Raw genomic sequence first — 21,830 nt, forward strand, 5'->3', positions numbered from 1 at the left:
CGTCACGTGATCCTAAGCTATGAATAGAAATAAATTTACTATCTCTAAGAAATCAGGTTGCCAACTCATAAGAAATCAGGTTGCCAACTCATAAGAAATCAGGTTGCTAACTCATAGGAAATCAGGTTGCCAACTCATAGGAAATGATGTTACCAACTCATAGGATATCAGGTTGCCATCTCCAGAATCACCATCATCATCTCACTGATATGAATAATTCAATTTACAATTTCTGATCTATTTTTCTCCTGTATTTTATTCTCTAGACTTCAGGCTTCGCAGGTAGCCTAGCTAGCCTAGAATATACGCTCCTGTTTAATATACTGGGTGAGTCTTTTAAAAGAGGCCCAGTGAAAAATGCGCTCCTTGCATGTAGGCAACCCTGGTACACCGAAGAGAAGAGCGGGTTAGAGAACAGTCCAGGATATCGGTGCCAAGCATATTCGACAACATGACATGACATGACATATCCTGGACTGTTCTCTGCCCCGCTCTTCTCTTCGGTGTAGCAGGGTTGCCTACAAGCAAGGAACACATTTTCCACTAGGCCTCTTTTAAAAGACTCACCCAGTATATATCTATACTTTATGTTAACATTTTTTACTTTGTACTATAATCTTCAGACATTAAGACTCCAACTTTCTTATCAGTTTGAAAGATTGATAAGGCATTCATTATTATTTTTAAAAAAATATTTACTGTCATCATATTTCCAGTGGCAGAGGCAAGCGGGCGTTACCCTTCCAACTTCTTCGCCGGCAACGACTTCTGGATGGGCTCCAGGGACCTGTGCCGCTTCCTGTCCAGCGATGGGGAGGACCCCAACGCCACCTTCCCCTTTCCTCTCCAGTTCCATGTAGCCACGGTCAGGTTCAATCTCACTCTGGAAAACGTAACTGAGGTAAGCAATCGCCCCGGAACCCCCATTAATATGTCTTCGACCGACAGGGCGCTTTGAACTGTCATCATCACCCATGGCCGACTTTACCGTGACGGGAAGTTTGAAAGACGTCAACGAAAATTTCGGGATTTTCGCATTGTACAGTCAACGGCAAAAATAATGGTACGCAAGTTGTCCACCACTATTTTCATTTCTTTCTTATTCTACATCCTGTGTTGTTTTAAGGAATGAAACTATGTTGGTTCGAAGCAGGCATTGTTCTCTCCTTATTGGCGTTATTATTTCAATTCATTGTTATCACATTGTGTAATACATACCGAATGAAAATGGTGGTGGACAATTCGCCTACTGTTTCTTTCGCCGTTGGGTGTACGTTCTACGTCCAAAACCAATGATTGATTGATTTGTTTTATTTTACTTCGCTTTTTGTGCCACATTTAACTAATTTGCGAAGATGAGGATGAGCGATGATATGATGAAATTGATGAATGGACGCTCAAAAGCATCCATGCTCAACCTGGGATTCGAACCCGGGACCCCTGTATGTCCAATGATTTTCACTTCTTATCGTAACGTTAAAACCTGGATAAAGACTCTGGGAAAAAGCTATTACAGTAGCCTATAAACAAGTGAAAGGTGCAAATTTGCTGTTTGTCGCAAAAAACGTCGCTATCAGTATTCGTCATATGCTGCAAACTTTCTCCGGACGAGGTACCGATCAAGGAAATACTGTCAAAGTAACCTACAAGCACTGTAGCCACTTTTTAACGTAAAGAGCCGAAATTCGTACGTACCGTTTTGGTGTCGTGCCTAGAATTCTCATTACAACGCACCAAATACATAACGAAACTTTTTTTAAAAAATGCAACTTGCATGCATTTATAATGAGCACATACCTTTTATGCGTTTCACAAGATTGGCAACCGATAGCTTGTGGATTTCGACGCAACTTCTGCCCAGCTACTAAGTCTCGCTTCTGCACTTCTAAACGGGTATAAAGCTCCTTGCAATCCATGCTTTATTCCCCACACGATCAACAGAATCGGCACAATATTACGCAGCACACAGTTCGACCGTATCAACCTTCCAAACCACGGCACAATATCGCAGTGGAAACATCGACTATCTCAGGCAGCAACCGCCGATCGGGAAGCCTGCTTAGAGACAAGCAACCTTGGGCTTTGAATCAGCATACACCCCAGTGAAGTTCCCATGGTGAATATGGCAATTCCAGACCATAAACTAGATTCACCAAGTCGTTATGCAAACTTTATAACAAGTAACTTTAATATACTGTATATCGTTACTATCACTCTTTAGTCAAGACGATATTTAGAAGCTTTTATTGTGGCTGAATTATGCTCAACGAGTTCGAATCTAACATGTAATTTAGTATTGTTACTATTATTTTATTGTACTTCAGTTATTTGGCGTCGCGTTTCTGCCCTTTTAGGTTTATCGTGACGGTGAAAGATAACTAATGAAACTGACGAACGGGCATTCACAGAGAACACCCATGCCCAGACCGGGATTCGAATCCATGACCCCTGCCGTCGTAGCGCGCTGTGCTTACCACTCCGCCACGGAGATCGGCTTTTTAACTATTGAGTTTTAAAAAAATATAATAATCGTGCAAGAAATTGTAATTTATAACCATTATCTATATTCATGCATAATAATTTATTCAAAGTTACATGAAAAGCTATCGGTTCCCGTTTTGTAAGGGTAGATTATTGTTCCTAAATTTCACAGTAACTTCTAAAACGTGTAGGAGAGATATTCCCACCGGGTTGCATTATTAAGCCTCACCTCATCTATTGAAGTATTTACAACAGTCTACTTTTGGTTACTAAGTCATTCCATACGGGAAATTCTAGAAATTAATTAATAGCTTAAGTCGGAATGACTTTTTTCAGAAAGCCATTTTCTGGGTATACAGACCATGAGAAATTATCTCAGGGTCAAAGTTCTCAGTTTTGGGATTGACGTCATGCAAGCGATAGAAGTCATGCGTAGCAATTGATGGGTTTGGAAATAGCGATATTGTGGTCGAAGTGAAAAAGTGACATTTTAGTATTGGTTGGCAACACTAGCATTCCATAATACTTCCAATAGATGCAGGAAACGTGTACGCATGTAACGACCATATAATTGAATTCAAAATACAGTCTTCTAATTTATAATTTACATAACTCATGGCCGATCGTCTTGAATGAAGATTTTCTTAGATTATTCGCGCCAATAGATGAGGACAAATGTTGAATTATACCATCACGAAAGCCACAGATACCACATCTTCTTCTCTTGCTTTACATAAAATATTTCGAGGAGATATACGTTCCCCAAATCACAGTAACTGTATTGGCAAAGATTGCGTCATGGTGGAAACGCTGAAATATAGGCCAGAGAGGCAACATAACACACTCATAATTAGGGCTCGAAAGTTGAAGACCTATAAATTGCCAAAAAAACAAATACCTATAAAAAGACCTCAAAATATCAAAAAATAACCTAAAAACGGAAAAAAGGACGTATAAATGTGATCCAAATTAATTAATAACTTCAGTTTTACTTACATATTTAATGCATAAAAAAATACAAAATTCTGGTGGTATGGAACCCACAGTGCGAAAAAACTGAAAGCTTCAAAACAAGAGAAAGTTGCCACTTACAGCGCGACTTTCCAGACAAGTTACGGTTAAAGGACCTTGTACCGTACCTGCTTCAGTCGTCCAAAAATGGTTTTCTCTCCTTTCAGGGATGGTTCAAATGTATTTCTTTCTTTTTATTTCTTCACTACAGAAAGGATGTTTAAGAAGTGATGAACTGATGATGATTCGAGTTGAGAATGTGCAGTAAAAACGTAGTCGAAAGAAGGTGAAGTTTACAAAAAAAAGCTATTAAGACCTAAAAAGAGGCTTAAAAAAGGACCAATAAGCCAAAAAACGCCAAAAAAGGCAAAAAAGGACAAATGAAACCCACCTTTTTCTGGCCTACAATGACCCAAAATGAACATATATTATGTTGGGCCTCGTCTTCGGACAATAAGAAAAAAATGATTTCTCCTCAACTTCCGAGCCCTACCCATAATCATATTTACAAACCTGATCTAACATTATTGGCCTAACAATGACCCAAAAGCACAAAATCTGTATTTTCTAATGTTTACTCTAATGAGGATTTTCTTGAAATATGTTTTTCGTTATTTTATTTGCATTTTCAGAGTCGAAAAGTGCAAATTGGGCTTTGCCTTCCAAGATCCTGTTCTTCTGACGACGCATGGAAAATTATTGAGATATCTGCAGATGTATTCGACACGTCCCAGAGAAGTGTCCAAATGATAAAAATACGAACATTGGGTGGCAGCACAAACACTTGGAAGGATCCTGCTCTAACAATACTTCTGTATGTAGCTAATATTTAACTTTTTAATGGATAGTTTAGTGAAATAATATGATACAGTTACAAGTGAAAAATTCTGACCAGATCTCAATTCCATCTGTTAAAGAATTTATTTTCAATCTTCTTAGTGGATGTGCTTATTTTTTCTTTAGAAGTGAGTGTGTGTAGGGATTGTCTTGAAACGAAAATAAAATAACGTCTAGTCCATTGCGACCTATGCCCTGCATATTCTATTATTGATTGATTGCATTTGTAAAAAAATCCCTTTGAATTGTAAATGTTATGATTAAGGCTAGGAGTTTTAGGACCTAAAAAATGAACAAAATATGCAAAATAAAAAATGCACTTATGACCTAACATTTTTGCAAATATGCCCTTACAACTGTGCTGTTTCAAACATTAGTATTTAACCCATGCTGAGATATTTTCACATACTACTTTCACTTAGTTCACTTTCTGAGGCCAACGTCCATTTTCTGATTTTATTCCTTTAGAAAAGGAGACTGGTTTTCCCAATTTTTCAGGAAATTAACTGGGACGTATCATTGTAAAAAATTCAACAACTAGAGTGAACAAGAGAGTAAGAACGAATCCACTTCGAAAATGGCTGTATATTCCTTGAAAAAGCTCAAATATGTTGAATATGACAGAAAATCTATCAAAATATGCTTTATCACGTAGAAATGGCCAAATATGCCCTTCAAAGCACCATAATTTAATTGGCCTCTTCATAATATGGATTTCCATATATTTAGGGAACACGTTACCTCTAGTGTGAAGCTAGTGCCTGAAGTGAGGGGTGTTCCCCCTGCAAGTTAAGAAAGTTTGCGTAAAGGATACCCATCCCTTGCTAGTATAATTTGCGTAAGCATCCTTCATGTGGAACCCCAAAAGCATCCCCCACATATAAACTTCCACTTCGAGCACTAGATGAGACCAATAAGATTATAATACGCAATAAAATTCTTTCCAAACGCTGATACAGCCTTAATTTATATTTTAGGATAGTGCTGGGCACTGCGTACATCCTTGTCGTCATAGGAACCATTTTCGACATGGTTCCGCAGTTAAAGCAAATTTGTGGAAACAATTACTCCTACGAAGTTAACAAGACACCTTTAGGCACATCGGAGAAAGTAGTAGCTGTTAGCTTGGAGACTAGTAACAAGGAAGACTCAAGTAAGTATCATTTACACAATTGTAGAAAAGGCAGGGCAAAGGAGGGCAAAGAACAGACGCAGATTCTCCTTGGAAATATACATTTCTATTTTGTTATTTTAGTCGCCTTTCTGCTACTTTTGACTAATCGCGAAGATTAGGATGAGTAATGATGTGATGACATTGGTGAATGGATACTCATAAAGAACACCCATGTCCAGGTACGGATTCGCTTTTTTGCCACCTCTGTCTAATCGCGACGATGGGAATGAATGGTGACAAGATGAGATGGATGAACGGACAATCGCAAACATACAGGGACGATAGCGAAACCCACGGAGGATTACACTAGCCATGGGTTTAGACGCCAGAGCCTCGTTACTCTGCTTAATGTAGTCCAGGGTTTACTACGTCGAAGGGAGGTGACATTTGGGTGTCTGCAGAAAGGGTCACCTCTCTTGTACAATTATTATCTATCTGTAATGTTAGGAGAATATCATACTTATAATTCTTTAACTTGATGAGTTAGAACAGGAGAAATTACGTTGATCTTTAAGAAAAAAATCCGCATTCTACAGTCTTGTTTATTACAAATCCAATGCTAATAAAATGATGAAATGTGACATAAAACAAATTATAACCTTAATTAATAAGATACGGCGTACTTGTAACTTCTACGTACTAAAGTGTGACTATCAGGAACATTGATTAATTTGGTTTATTTTACATACTTTTCTGCCTCTTTTGTCTAATCCCGAAGATGAAGATGAGTGATGATATTATGAAATTGATGAACGAACACTCACAAGAGAGGTTATCTAAGTGTCGCTCTCCGATTTCCATGAAACTTGGCAGGTGTATAGAGGGGCCCAAAGGAAGAAATACGTGTTTTTGTGTTTTAGCTAAAAAAAACTGTTTTAGGGGGCAAAACCCTCCTCAAATGTCAAGATAAGGAGAAATTGAAGTATGGATCTGACCCCGAAACCACGTAAAAATGGCATAGGAAGAACAGGCACATATATTGGAACACACACAGCACATAACTGTAGGATACTCGGTACCAAACGCAAGTGCTATCGTGAAGGACGATGGCGGTTGAAGTTCTGTGCTAATGGTACTGGCAGATACACAAGTGGGGCACTTGAGATATGAAGTGTATATCACTGGCAAACACAGCTCTGTGCTGTGTGTGTTCCAAGTATATGTGCGTGTTCTTCCTATGCCATATTTACATGGTTTCGGGGCAGATCCCCACTTCTATTTCTTCTCATATTGACATTTGAGGGGGGGGGGGGGTTGGCCCCTAAAACAATTTTTTAGCTGAAACACAAAAACACGTATTTCTTCCTTTGGGCCCCTCTATACACCTGCCAAGTTTCATGGAAATCGGAGGGGGACAATGGGGTCATATCCCCATTTCAATTTGTCTTCATCTTGACATTTGAGGAGGGGTCTTACCTCCTAAAACAGTTTTTTACCGGGAACAAGAAGCAAGTATTTCTACCTTTGGGCCCCTCTATACACCTGCCACGTTTCATGGAAATCGGAGGGGGACAATGGGGTCATATCCTCACTTCAATTTGTCTTCATCTTGACATTTGAGGAGGGTTCTTACCTCCTAAAACAGTTTTTTACCCGAAACAAAAAAAAACAAGTATTTCTACCTTTGTTCTCCTCTATACACCTGCCACGTTTCATGGAAATCGGAGGGGGACAATGGGGTCATATCCCCACTTCAATTTGTCTTCATCTTGACATTTGAGGAGGGTTCTTACCTCCTAAAACAGTTTTTTACCCGAAACAAAAAAAACAAGTATTTCTACCTTTGTTCTCCTCTATACACCTGCCACGTTTCATGGAAATCGGAGGGGGACAATGGGGTCATATCCCCACTTCAATTTGTCTTCATCTTGACATTTGAGGAGGGTTCTTACCTCCTAAAACAGTTTTTTACCGGAAACAAAAAGCAAGTATTTCTACCTTTGGGCCCCTCTATACACCTGCCACGTTTCATGGAAATCGGAGGGGGACAATGGGGTCATATCCTCACTTCAATTTGTCTTCATCTTGACATTTGAGGAGGGTTCTTACCTCCTAAAACAGTTTTTTACCCGAAACAAAAAAAACAAGTATTTCTACCTTTGTTCCCCTCTATACACCTGCCACGTTTCATGGAAATCGGAGGGGGACACAGAGGTCAGATCCCCACTTCAATTTGTCTTCATCTTGACATTTGAGGAGGGTTCTTACCTCCTAAAACAGTATTTTACCCGAAACAAAAAGCAAGTATTTCTACCTTTGGGCCCCTCTATACACCTGCCACGTTTCATGGAAATCGGAGGGGGACAATGGGGTCATATCCCCACTTCAATTTGTCTTCATCTTGACATTTGAGGAGGGTTCTTACCTCCTAAAACAGTTTTTTACCCGAAACAAAAAAAAACAAGTATTTCTACCTTTGGGCCCCTCTATACACCTGCCACGTTTCATGGAAATCGGAGGGGGACAATGGGGTCATATCCTCACTTCAATTTGTCTTCATCTTGACATTTGAGGAGGGTTCTTACCTCCTAAAACAGTTTTTTACCCGAAACAAAAAAAACAAGTATTTCTACCTTTGCTCCCCTCTATACACCTGCCACGTTTCATGGAAATCGGAGGGGGACAATGGGGTCATATCCCCACTTCAATTTGTCTTCATCTTGACATTTGAGGAGGGTTCTTACCTCCTAAAACAGTTTTTTACCGGAAACAAAAAGCAAGTATTTCTACTTTTGGGCCCCTCTATACACCTGCCACGTTTCATGGAAATCGGAGGGGGACAATGGGGTCATATCCTCACTTCAATTTGTCTTCATCTTGACATTTGAGGAGGGTTCTTACCTCCTAAAACAGTTTTTTACCCGAAACAAAAAAAAACAAGTATTTCTACCTTTGTTCCCCTCTATACACCTGCCACGTTTCATGGAAATCGGAGGGGGACACAGAGGTCAGATCCCGACTTCAATTTGTCTTCATCTTGACATTTGAGGAGGGTTCTTACCTCCTAAAACAGTATTTTACCGGAAACAAAAAGCAAGTATTTCTACCTTTGGGCCCCTCTATACACCTGCCACGTTTCATGGAAATCGGAAGGGGACAATGGGGTCATATCCCCACTTCAATTTGTCTTCATCTTGACATTTGAGGAGGGTTCTTACCTCCTAAAACAATTTTTTAGCTGAAACACAAAAACACGTATTTCTTCCTTTGGGCCCCTCTATACACCTGCCAAGTTTCATGGAAATCGGAGGGGGACAATGGGGTCATATCCCCATTTCAATTTGTCTTCATCTTGACATTTGAGGAGGGGTCTTACCTCCTAAAACAGTTTTTTACCGGGAACAAGAAGCAAGTATTTCTACCTTTGGGCCCCTCTATACACCTGCCACGTTTCATGGAAATCGGAGGGGGACAATGGGGTCATATCCTCACTTCAATTTGTCTTCATCTTGACATTTGAGGAGGGTTCTTACCTCCTAAAACAGTTTTTTACCCGAAACAAAAAAAAACAAGTATTTCTACCTTTGTTCTCCTCTATACACCTGCCACGTTTCATGGAAATCGGAGGGGGACAATGGGGTCATATCCCCACTTCAATTTGTCTTCATCTTGACATTTGAGGAGGGTTCTTACCTCCTAAAACAGTTTTTTACCCGAAACAAAAAAAACAAGTATTTCTACCTTTGTTCTCCTCTATACACCTGCCACGTTTCATGGAAATCGGAGGGGGACAATGGGGTCATATCCCCACTTCAATTTGTCTTCATCTTGACATTTGAGGAGGGTTCTTACCTCCTAAAACAGTTTTTTACCGGAAACAAAAAGCAAGTATTTCTACCTTTGGGCCCCTCTATACACCTGCCACGTTTCATGGAAATCGGAGGGGGACAATGGGGTCATATCCTCACTTCAATTTGTCTTCATCTTGACATTTGAGGAGGGTTCTTACCTCCTAAAACAGTTTTTTACCCGAAACAAAAAAAAAAACAAGTATTTCTACCTTTGTTCCCCTCTATACACCTGCCACGTTTCATGGAAATCGGAGGGGGACACAGAGGTCAGATCCCCACTTCAATTTGTCTTCATCTTGACATTTGAGGAGGGTTCTTACCTCCTAAAACAGTATTTTACCCGAAACAAAAAGCAAGTATTTCTACCTTTGGGCCCCTCTATACACCTGCCACGTTTCATGGAAATCGGAGGGGGACAATGGGGTCATATCCCCACTTCAATTTGTCTTCATCTTGACATTTGAGGAGGGTTCTTACCTCCTAAAACAGTTTTTTACCCGAAACAAAAAAAAACAAGTATTTCTACCTTTGGGCCCCTCTATACACCTGCCACGTTTCATGGAAATCGGAGGGGGACAATGGGGTCATATCCTCACTTCAATTTGTCTTCATCTTGACATTTGAGGAGGGTTCTTACCTCCTAAAACAGTTTTTTACCCGAAACAAAAAAAACAAGTATTTCTACCTTTGCCCCCTCTATACACCTGCCACGTTTCATGGAAATCGGAGGGGGACAATGGGGTCATATCCCCACTTCAATTTGTCTTCGTCTTGACATTTGAGGAGGGTTCTTACCTCCTAAAACAGTTTTTTACCGGAAACAAAAAGCAAGTATTTCTACTTTTGGGCCCCTCTATACACCTGCCACGTTTCATGGAAATCGGAGGGGGACAATGGGGTCATATCCTCACTTCAATTTGTCTTCATCTTGACATTTGAGGAGGGTTCTTACCTCCTAAAACAGTTTTTTACCCGAAACAAAAAAAAACAAGTATTTCTACCTTTGTTCCCCTCTATACACCTGCCACGTTTCATGGAAATCGGAGGGGGACACAGAGGTCAGATCCCGACTTCAATTTGTCTTCATCTTGACATTTGAGGAGGGTTCTTACCTCCTAAAACAGTATTTTACCGGAAACAAAAAGCAAGTATTTCTACCTTTGGGCCCCTCTATACACCTGCCACGTTTCATGGAAATCGGAAGGGGACAATGGGGTCATATCCCCACTTCAATTTGTCTTCATCTTGACATTTGAGGAGGGTTCTTACCTCCTAAAACAGTTTTTTACCCGAAACAAAAAAAACAAGTATTTCTACCTTTGTTCCCCTCTATACACCTGCCACGTTTCATGGAAATCGGAGGGGGACAATGGGGTCATATCCTCACTTCAATTTGTCTTCATCTTGACATTTGAGGAGGGTTCTTACCTCCTAAAACAGTTTTTTACCCGACACAAAAAAAACAAGTATTTCTACCTTTGTTCCCCTCTATACACCTGCCACGTTTCATGGAAATCGGAGGGGGACAATGGGGTCATATCCCCACTTCAATTTGTCTTCATCTTGACATTTGAGGAGGGTTCTTACCTCCTAAAACAGTTTTTTACCCGAAACAAAAAAAACAAGTATTTCTACCTTTGGGCCCCTCTATACACCTGCCACGTTTCATGGAAATCGGAGGGGGACAATGGGGTCATATCCTCACTTCAATTTGTCTTCATCTTGACATTTGAGGAGGGTTCTTACCTCCTAAAACAGTTTTTTACCCGAAACAAAAAAAAACAAGTATTTCTACCTTTGTTCCCCTCTATACACCTGCCACGTTTCATGGAAATCGGAGGGGGACAATGGGGTCATATCCCCACTTCAATTTGTCTTCATCTTGACATTTGAGGAGGGTTCTTACCCCCTAAAACAGTTTTTTACCGGAAACAAAAAGCAAGTATTTCTACCTTTGGGCCCCTCTATACACCAGCCACGTTTCATGGAAATCGGAGAGGGACAATGGGGTCATATCCTCACTTCAATTTGTCTTCATCTTGACATTTGAGGAGGGTTCTTACCTCCTAAAACAGTTTTTTACCCGAAACAAAAAAAACAAGTATTTCTACCTTTGTTCCCCTCTATACACCTGCCACGTTTCATGGAAATCGGAGGGGGACACAGAGGTCAGATCCCCACTTCAATTTGTCTTCATCTTGACATTTGAGGAGGGTTCTTACCTCCTAAAACAGTATTTACCCGAAACAAAAAGCAAGTATTTCTACCTTTGGGCCCCTCTATACACCTGCCACGTTTCATGGAAATCGGAGGGGGACAATGGGGTCATATCCCCACTTCAATTTGTCCTCATCTTGACATTTGAGGAGGGTTCTTACCTCCTAAAACACTTTTTTACCCGAAACAAAAAAAACAAGTAATTCTACCTTTGGGCCCCTCTATACACCTGCCACGTTTCATGGAAATCGGAGGGGGACAATGGGGTCATATCCTCACTTCAATTTGTCTTCATCTTGACATTTGAGGAGGGTTCTTACCTCCTAAAACAGTTTTTTACCCGAAACAAAAAAAAAAACAAGTATTTCTACCTTTGTTCCCCTCTATACACCTGCCACGTTTCATGGAAATCGGAGGGGGACAATGGGGTCATATCCCCACTTCAATTTGTCTTCATCTTGACATTTGAGGAGGGTTCTTACCTCCTAAAACAGTTTTTTACCCGAAACAAAAAAAACAAGTATTTCTACCTTTGGGCCCCTCTATACACCTGCCACGTTTCATGGAAATCGGAGGGGGACAATGGGGTCATATCCTCACTTCAATTTGTCTTCATCTTGACATTTGAGGAGGGTTCTTACCTCCTAAAACAGTTTTTTACCCGAAACAAAAAAAAAACAAGTATTTCTACCTTTGTTCCCCTCTATACACCTGCCACGTTTCATGGAAATCGGAGGGGGACACAGAGGTCAGATCCCCACTTCAATTTGTCTTCATCTTGACATTTGAGGAGGGTTCTTACCTCCTAAAACAGTATTTTACCCGAAACAAAAAGCAAGTATTTCTACCTTTGGGCCCCTCTATACACCTGCCAAGTTTCATGGAAATCGGAGTGGGACAATGGGGTCAATTCCCCACTTCAATTTGTCTTCATCTTGACATTTGAGGAGGGTTCTTACCTCCTAAAACAGTTTTTTACCCGAAACAAAAAAAAACAAGTAATTCTACCTTTGGTCCCCTCTATACACCTGCCACGTTTCATGGAAATCGGAGGGGGACAATGGGGTCATATCCTCACTTCAATTTGTCTTCATCTTGACATTTGAGGAGGGTTCTTACCTCCTAAAACAGTTTTTTACCCGAAAAAAAAAAACAAGTATTTCTACCTTTGGGCCCCTCTATACACCTGCCACGTTTCATGGAAATCGGAGGGGGACACAGAGGTCAGATCCCCACTTCAATTTGTCTTCATCTTGACATTTGAGGAGGGTTCTTACCTCCTAAAACAGTATTTTACCCGAAACAAAAAGCAAGTATTTCTACCTTTGGGCCCCTCTATACACCTGCCACGTTTCATGGAAATCGGAGGGGGACAATGGGGTCATATCCTCACTTCAATTTGTCTTCATCTTGACATTTGAGGAGGGTTCTTACCTCCTAAAACAGTTTTTTACCCGAAACAAAAAAAAAAACAAATATTTCTACCTTTGTTCCCCTCTATACACCTGCCACGTTTCATGGACATCGGAGGGGGACACAGAGGTCAGATCCCCACTTCAATTTGTCTTCATCTTGACATTTGAGGAGGGTTCTTACCTCCTAAAACAGTTTTTTACCCGAAACAAAAAAAAACAAGTATTTCTACCTTTGGGCCCCTCTATACACCTGCCACGTTTCATGGAAATCGGAGGGGGACAATGGGGTCATATCCTCACTTCAATTTGTCTTCATCTTGACATTTGAGGAGAGTTCTTACCTCCTAAAACACTTTTTTACCCGAAACAAAAAAAACTAGTATTTCTACCTTTGTTCCCCTCTATACACCTGCCACGTTTCATGGAAATCGGAGGGGGACAATGGGGTCATATCCCCACTTCAATTTGTCTTCATCTTGACATTTGAGGAGGGTTCTTACCTCCTAAAACAGTTTTTTACCCGAAACAAAAAAAAACAAGTATTTCTACCTTTGGGCCCCTCTATACACCTGCCACGTTTCATGGAAATCGGAGGGGGACAATGGGGTCATATCCTCACTTCAATTTGTCTTCATCTTGACATTTGAGGAGGGTTCTTACCTCCTAAAACAGTTTTTTACCCGAAACAAAAAAAACAAGTATTTCTACCTTTGTTCTCCTCTATACACCTGCCACGTTTCATGGAAATCGGAGGGGTACAATGGGGTCATATCCCCACTTCAATTTGTCTTCATCTTGACATTTGAGGAGGGTTCTTACCTCCTAAAACACTTTTTTACCCGAAACAAAAAGCAAGTATTTCTACCTTTGGGCCCCTCTATACACCTGCCACGTTTCATGGAAATCGGAGGGGGACAATGGGGTCATATCCTCACTTCAATTTGTCTTCATCTTGACATTTGAGGAGGGTTCTTACCTCCTAAAACAGTTTTTTACCCGAAACAAAAAAAAACAAGTATTTCTACCTTTGTTCCCCTCTATACACCTGCCACGTTTCATGGAAATCGGAGGGGGACACAGAGGTCAGATCCCCACTTCAATTTGTCTTCATCTTGACATTTGAGGAGGGTTCTTACCTCCTAAAACAGTATTTTACCCGAAACAAAAAGAAAGTATTTCTACCTTTGGGCCCCTCTATACACCTGCCACGTTTCATGGAAATCGGAGGGGGACAATGGGGTCATATCCCCACTTCAATTTGTCTTCATCTTGTCATTTGAGGAGGGTTCTTACCTCCTAAAACAGTTTTTTACCCGAAACAAAAAAAACAAGTATTTCTACCTTTGGGCCCCTCTATACACCTGCCACGTTTCATGGAAATCGGAGGGGGACAATGGGGTCATATCCTCACTTCAATTTGTCTTCATCTTGACATTTGAGGAGGGTTCTTACCTCCTAAAACACTTTTTTACCCGAAACAAAAAAAAACAAGTATTTCTACCTTTGTTCCCCTCTATACACCTGCCACGTTTCATGGAAATCGGAGGGGGATAATGGGGTCAAATCCCCACTTCAATTTGTCTTCATCTTGACATTTGAGGAGGGTTCTTACCTCCTAAAACAGTTTTTTACCCGAAACAAAAAAAACAAGTATTTCTACCTTGGGGCCCCTCTATACACCTGCCACGTTTCATGGAAATCGGAGGGGGACAATGGGGTCATATCCTCACTTCAATTTGTCTTCATCTTGACATTTGAGGAGGGTTCTTACCTCCTAAAACAGTTTTTTACCCGAAACAAAAAAAAAACAAGTATTTCTACCTTTGTTCCCCTCTATACACCTGCCACGTTTCATGGAAATCGGAGGGGGACACAGAGGTCAGATTCCCACTTCAATTTGTCTTCATCTTGACATTTGAGGAGGGTTCTTACCTCCTAAAACAGTATTTTACCCGAAACAAAAAGCAAGTATTTCTACCTTTGGGCCCCTCTATACACCTGCCACGTTTCATGGAAATCGGAGGGGGACACAGAGATCAGATCCCCACTTCAATTTGTCTTCATCTTGACATTTGAGGAGGGTTCTTACCTCCTAAAACAGTTTTTTACCCGAAACAAAAAAAAAAACAAGTATTTCTACCTTTGTTCCCCTCTATACACCTGCCACGTTTCATGGAAATCGGAGGGGGACAATGGGGTCATATCCTCACTTCAATTTGTCTTCATCTTGACATTTGAGGAGGGTTCTTACCTCCTAAAACACTTTTTTACCCGAAACAAAAAAAAACAAGTATTTCTACCTTTGTTCCCCTCTATACACCTGCCACGTTTCATGGAAATCGGAGGGGGACAATGGGGTCATATCCCCACTTCAATTTGTCTTCATCTTGACATTTGAGGAGGGTTCTTACCTCCTAAAACAGTTTTTTACCCGAAAAAAAAAACAAGTATTTCTACCTTTGGGCCCCTCTATACACCTGCCACGTTTCATGGAAATCGGAGGGGGACAATGGGGTCATATCCTCACTTCAATTTGTCTTCATCTTGACATTTGAGGAGGGTTCTTACCTCCTAAAACAGTTTTTTACCCGAAACAAAAAAAACAAGTATTTCTACCTTGTTCCCCTCTATACACCTGCCACGTTTCATGGAAATCGGAGGGGGACAATGGGGTCATATCCCCACTTCAATTTGTCTTCATCTTGACATTTGAGGAGGGTTCTCACCTCCTAAAACAGTTTTTTACCCGAAACAAAAAGCAAGTATTTCTACCTTTGGGCCCCTCTATACACCTGCCACGTTTCATGGAAATCGGAGGGGGACAATGGGGTCATATCCTCACTTCAATTTGTCTTCATCTTGACATTTGAGGAGGGTTCTTACCTCCTAAAACACTTTTTTACCCGAAACAAAAAAAAAAAACAAGTATTTCTACCTTTGTTCCCCTCTATACACAGCCACGTTTCATGGAAATCGGAGGGGGACAATGGGGTCATATCCTCACTTCAATTTGTCTTCATCTTGACATTTGAGGAGGGTTCTTACCTCCTAAAACAGTTTTTTACCCGAAATAAAAAAAACAAGTATTTCTACCTTGGGGCCCCTCTATACACCTGCCACGTTTCATGGAAATCGGAGGGGGACAATGGGGTCATATCCTCACTTCAATTTGTCTTCATCTTGACATTTGAGGAGGGTTCTTACCTCCTAAAACAGTTTTTTACCCGAAACAAAAAAAAAACAAGTATTTCTACCTTTGTTCCCCTCTATACACCTGCCACGTTTCATGGAAATCGGAGGGGGACACAGAGGTCAGATCCCCACTTCAATTTGTCTTCATCTTGACATTTGAGGAGGGTTCTTACCTCCTAAAACAGTATTTTACCCGAAACAAAAAGCAAGTATTTCTACCTTTGGGCCCCTCTATACACCTGCCACGTTTCATGGAAATCGGAGGGGGTCAATGGGGTCATATCCCCACTTCAATTTGTCTTCATCTTGACATTTGAGGAGGGTTCTTACCTCCTGAAACAGTTTTTTACCCGAAACAAAAAAAACAAGTATTTCTACCTTTGGGCCCCTCTATACACCTGCCACGTTTCATGGAAATCGGAGGGGGACAATGGGGTCATATCCTCACTTCAATTTGTCTTCATCTTGACATTTGAGGAGGGTTCTTACCTCCTAAAACAGTTTTTTACCCGAAACAAAAAAAACAAGTATTTCTACCTTTGTTCCCCTCTATACACCTGCCACGTTTCATGGAAATCGGAGGGGGACAATGGGGTCATATCCCCACTTCAATTTGTCTTCATCTTGACATTTGAGGAGGGTTCTTACCTCCTAAAACAGTTTTTTACCCGAAACAAAAAAAACAAGTATTTCTACCTTTGGGCCCCTCTATACACCTGCCACGTTTCATGGAAATCGGAGGGGGACAATGGGGTCATATCCCCACTTCAATTTGTCTTCATCTTGACATTTGAGGAGGGTTCTTACCTCCTAAAACAGTTTTTTACCCGAAACAAAAAAAAACAAGTATTTCTACCTTTGTTCCCCTCTATACACCTGCCACGTTTCATGGAAATCGGAGGGGGACACAGAGGTCAGATCCCCACTTCAATTTGTCTTCATCTTGACATTTGAGGGGGGTTCTTAACTCCTAAAACAGTATTTTACCCGAAACAAAAAGCAAGTATTTCTACCTTTGGGCCCCTCTATACACCTGCCACGTTTCATGGAAATCGGAGGGGGACAATGGGGTCATATCCCCACTTCAATTTGTCTTCATCTTGACATTTGAGGAGGGTTCTTACCTCCTAAAACAGTATTTTACCGGAAACAAAAAGCAAGTATTTCTACCTTTGGGCCCCTCTATACACCTGCCACGTTTCATGGAAATCGGAGGAAACACTTAGACAACCTCCCTTGTCAGAAGAACAACCATGCCCAGAAGTGTACAGTACTAACCATTCCGATAGGAATATTAACAAAGAGACAAGTATTATGTACAAAAGATAGCAGTAAAATAGAAACTTCAAATATGCCAGGAATATTTGGGCAAGCTGTGATGTAATTTATGTCTTAGACTATGTCCTTATCGCAAGAATGAATTTGTCACCACTGATTTGTGTGCTTGTGTGACAAACGTTTATAATGATACATAAAATGGCCAGTCAATGGCAAAAATTCTGAGGTTAATACGTGACGAACATTCGTGTTTCGAGAACTCTACAAATTTCATTACGTCGACTTTGATTTAGAAATATTATAATTATATGTTCTCAATTGCAGAGACAACAGAATGTAATTCGGACACAAGCCAAAATCCTAGCGGAGAGCTGCAAATCAAAAGCAATGCGACTGAGAAAGGTAATATTAATATCATCTTTTTTGTAGATTCAGTTACTCTTCAGTTTCGAATAGGATGAAAGATGGGTGTTAGACGTTCAAGTGTCTAACATTCATTTTCTCTGTCACTCTCTCTCTCCCTTCTCTACCTTTCATCCATTTTTTCTCTTCTCTGTCTGTCATTCTTTCTTCCTTCTCTCTCTTCATTCATCTCTCTCTCTCTCTCTCTCCCTCTCTCCCTCTCTCTCTGTTTTCTGCTTCTATTTTATTCCCTTTTCTTTCGTTTACATTTCATTTTATTTGTCCCAACTCTCTATGGTTCAATTTACCTCTTTCAGACCCCTGCTTCTTTTTCTGCAAACCATCTCTCTCTCTCTCTCTCTCCCTCTCTCTCTCTCTCTCCCTCTCTCTCTCTCTCTCCCTCTCTCTCTCTCACACACACATCTCTTTTTATACATCCTTTGTCTTTTCTGCATGACCTGTTCTCTTCTCTTTTCCTTTTTTCCTCTCTCTCTCTCTCTCTCTCTCTCTCTCCTTCTCCGTTTTCCACCTCCCTTACATTCATCTTAACTAACGAAACTAATTTTATAATTAGACGACACGTCCAAATGCTGTTTAAGAATTAAAAATGAAATATTGACATTCATATTGAAATATTGACTTAATAATAATGCCATTATACGCGTACATTAAAAAAAAAGGTAAAGCGCTCCCCTGTGCATAGCACCACGCCATGAAGGCGTATAGGGGGTGTGGTGGTAACGCCCCACACTTTCTTGATCCCGGTCGTGAGTGGGGGTGATGTGATCAGCATCACGCCCCTGACCGCCTTTACCCCCCAGGGTTTCCCCCAGGTACCCATGTTATTCGACGCTGGGTGGGCGCCGGGGCCGCTTCCATCCTTAGAAAAGTACCCGGATTTGAACCGGCCGGGGATCGAACCCGGGACCTTGAGCATGGTAGTCAGACGCGTTACCGACTGAGCCACCGCGTACATTGGTAGTCAGAATATTTTTCTATAAACTGAGTGGTTACAGGGTTAAAGGGTTCAACCTTTGGTTCCACCTTTTAGCATGGTCACTGGAACTAAGCATTTGAAGGTTGTTTGGCACTCCCCAGATTATAATTTACTGCATCACATGCTCCTGAGAGATATTGGCTATGTAATAGGGAAGGTCTTTGGTTCTGTCTCAATAGGCTTATTTTTAATTGTATTCTATTCTTACAGGGCTCTTGGCTAGAATCTTACTATCCTATTCGATGAAGACCAACATGAAGAATATATTCAACCTGCAGACGGCCAAAGGGGAAATAACGATGTTAAATGGAATGCGCTTCTGGTGCATGATTTGGTTGATCGAATTCCACACTGTGGTGTCCGCGCAAGCATATGCAGGTACGTTACGTGCTCAGGCGGTGATTGGCTTCTTGTCACCCACACGAAAATTCCTGTTTATCGAAACTCAGCATGGATGTACTTCTGTAGTGGTGGCTGATCTCCACAATCCGCCTCAAAAGTTCTGGATTCAAGTCCTAGCCAGTGTGTCGATGTTCCATTATTTTTATTAATTTGTCCATTTTGTATTATCATTAGTCATTCACCTCTTGGCTGTGAATCACACACACACACACACACACACACACACACACACACACACACACACACACACACACACACACACACACACATACATACATACATACATACATCAAAACCTACAACAACGACTAGAGGGTCGTCGTGCTGACCACACGTCACCCCGTAACTGGTTGGATGATCTCCCACCTCGTCAGGCGGGAGTGAGGCCGGCAGTCGGTAGGTAGGCCCTGGCCCTCACGGGCTGTTGCGTGACTTATTACAACTTTTTTTTCATTTCTATGTATACATACATATATGTATGTGTGTGGGTGTGTGTGTGATGATTCTTAGTACAATAAGGACAATGAAGGAATTTGACTGATGTTAGGAACCTTTTCTGACCATCAATCACATACTGTTCGTATCAATAAACTAATGCACACACATGTATAGCTTATAAAGTTACTCCTGTACTTTGCAACATGCCCTGAAGCATATAGGGGTAGATTGTGGAGGCAATTTGCGGAGGCCAATGTCCATGTTTGGAAATTGCTGAAAAAATTCTCACCTGAAATCATCCACCCCAGGAATCGAACACAGGTCTTCCGCGTATCAGACGCCCTACCGACGGGACCACCGCGGCCCATATCCATATGTATGTTGTGTATGTATGTATGTATACTGTAGTTGGAGTCAAACTGAAAACCTTCTTCTTATTTTCTGATTTTTTACGCGAGCAAAACTATTATTAATTTTTATTCAAACTAGCCTCGTAATTACTTGTTATCGCATTTTTCAAATACTGATATTACTAACATTGAGTATTCAGATGTCCGAAATAGCGAGTATATTTCAAGAACACTTTGGCACCTCGTGTAATTCAAGTCTTTACATTTTCTTATTCCACATCGTTTTTCTGCCTCAGGCAAATTGTGGCGATGGTTCCATGAGTTCAAATCCAGGAAGGAACACCCATGCCAAGGCTAGGATTTGAACTCTGAACCTGTGGCGGTAAAATCTTATTTCATTGCTTCAATGCGCTCAGCCACTGAGGTGGCAAATCTAAGATGGCGTCGGTCATATCGTGAATAAGTAAAGTAATGTGCAGTTTTATCTACTGCTTATATTATCACATTTTCTCTTTGTTTGTCATTGTTGATAATACTATAACATGTGTAAGAGGAACCACTTTCGATATTAACACTTTAAATGTACATAAAATCTTACGCATGGGACTGATGATAAATAGAATTATAATTATATTATATTGGTTGTCAAAGAAAACTGTTACGATGATTCAAAACAAAATATTTGTTTGTTTCTTTTGCACTCCAGAAAATCGCATAATGGAAAAGAAAATCAAGAAAGATATTTTATACCAGGGGATGATCAACGCTACTTTTGCAGTGGACAACTTCTATATGTTGAGGTACGTTTCAGGTGTTTAATCTATAGTTCTATTTTATTATTATTTTTACATAATTTGTTTACCTCTCTATAGGCTAACCACGACGATAGGTGTTTTGTTTCAATGTTGTTTGACGTACCGTACGCCACTGGAGAACTATCTTGCTCCTCCCGTCGTGAGCAAGAGGACTCAACAAGGCTAGGAACAAACCCGATCAAGTCGTGATAACCACTGTACCTACGTATTCCGCGATTAGCACTTAGATATTCCCTCTCTAACCGAAGGTTCATGGCTGCAGCAATACAAGCCTTCCATCTGTCCATATCCTGGGCAAGATCAATCCAATCTTTTCCTATAAGTCAATCTCAACTTTATCCCTCCATCTTCGTCCTGGCCTTCCTACAGGTCTCTTACCATCAGGTTTCGTAACAAGAACCCTGTAAACTCTCTTTCCTCTCCCATTCCTGCCACATGGCCTACCCACCTAAGTCTTCTTGATTTAATTATTCTAATAATATCTGCAATACAAATTATGACACCCTCTCCACTCACCTGTCCCCTGATCCTTTTTAGGTCCAAATATTTTTCTAAGGATTTTATTTTCAAACACTCTTAATTTATGTTCCTCTCTTAACATACGGGTCCCATAGTCCATTCATTTATTTTCCACAGTGCTTGGAAGTATGACGTCGTCAGAGAAAGGTCATGGAAGATTTTAACACATAAGGGAATATAAAGTATTATCGTAGCCTGCTATCATTCAGAAGATATCAACACAAAAATCGGTCAGAATATCCACGTTTAAATAATTCAGATCAACAGTGAACCAAAAACGCAGTGCTCAAAGGAGGGATATATAGAGTTTAAGAATATTATTATTAATAGATAGAAAACATCAATCTTATCCCTCTCCCAAATACAATATCTTAGCTACGTCTCGATCAATATCCCTACCACCTCCTACATTTGCACGATACAGGACCATGTTTAACTAACATTCATTTTGGTGGTAAATTTACATTTACACTCGACGATAGATTGAAAATCCTGTATTGCCGATAAACCC

General features: G+C 40.7%; 1 protein-coding gene across 1 annotated transcript in view; it reads left to right on the forward strand.

The window, feature by feature from the left end:
• LOC145991475 (nose resistant to fluoxetine protein 6-like) overlaps window positions 1–21,830 on the forward strand; it is a 44,418-nt gene that overhangs the window by 11,449 nt on the left and 11,139 nt on the right. The window contains exons 2-7 of the mRNA XM_083127480.1: window positions 717–901; window positions 4,125–4,306; window positions 5,307–5,482; window positions 17,721–17,798; window positions 19,006–19,173; window positions 20,692–20,785. Coding sequence (XP_082983606.1) covers window positions 717–901; window positions 4,125–4,306; window positions 5,307–5,482; window positions 17,721–17,798; window positions 19,006–19,173; window positions 20,692–20,785 — 883 coding nt within the window. The remainder of the gene's footprint in view (window positions 1–716; window positions 902–4,124; window positions 4,307–5,306; window positions 5,483–17,720; window positions 17,799–19,005; window positions 19,174–20,691; window positions 20,786–21,830) is intronic.

The sequence above is a fragment of the Lepisma saccharinum genome, chromosome 8 (genome assembly GCF_977018435.1).
Source record: "Lepisma saccharinum chromosome 8, izLepSacc3.1, whole genome shotgun sequence".
In the NCBI taxonomy this organism is placed as follows: domain Eukaryota; kingdom Metazoa; phylum Arthropoda; class Insecta; order Zygentoma; family Lepismatidae; genus Lepisma; species Lepisma saccharinum.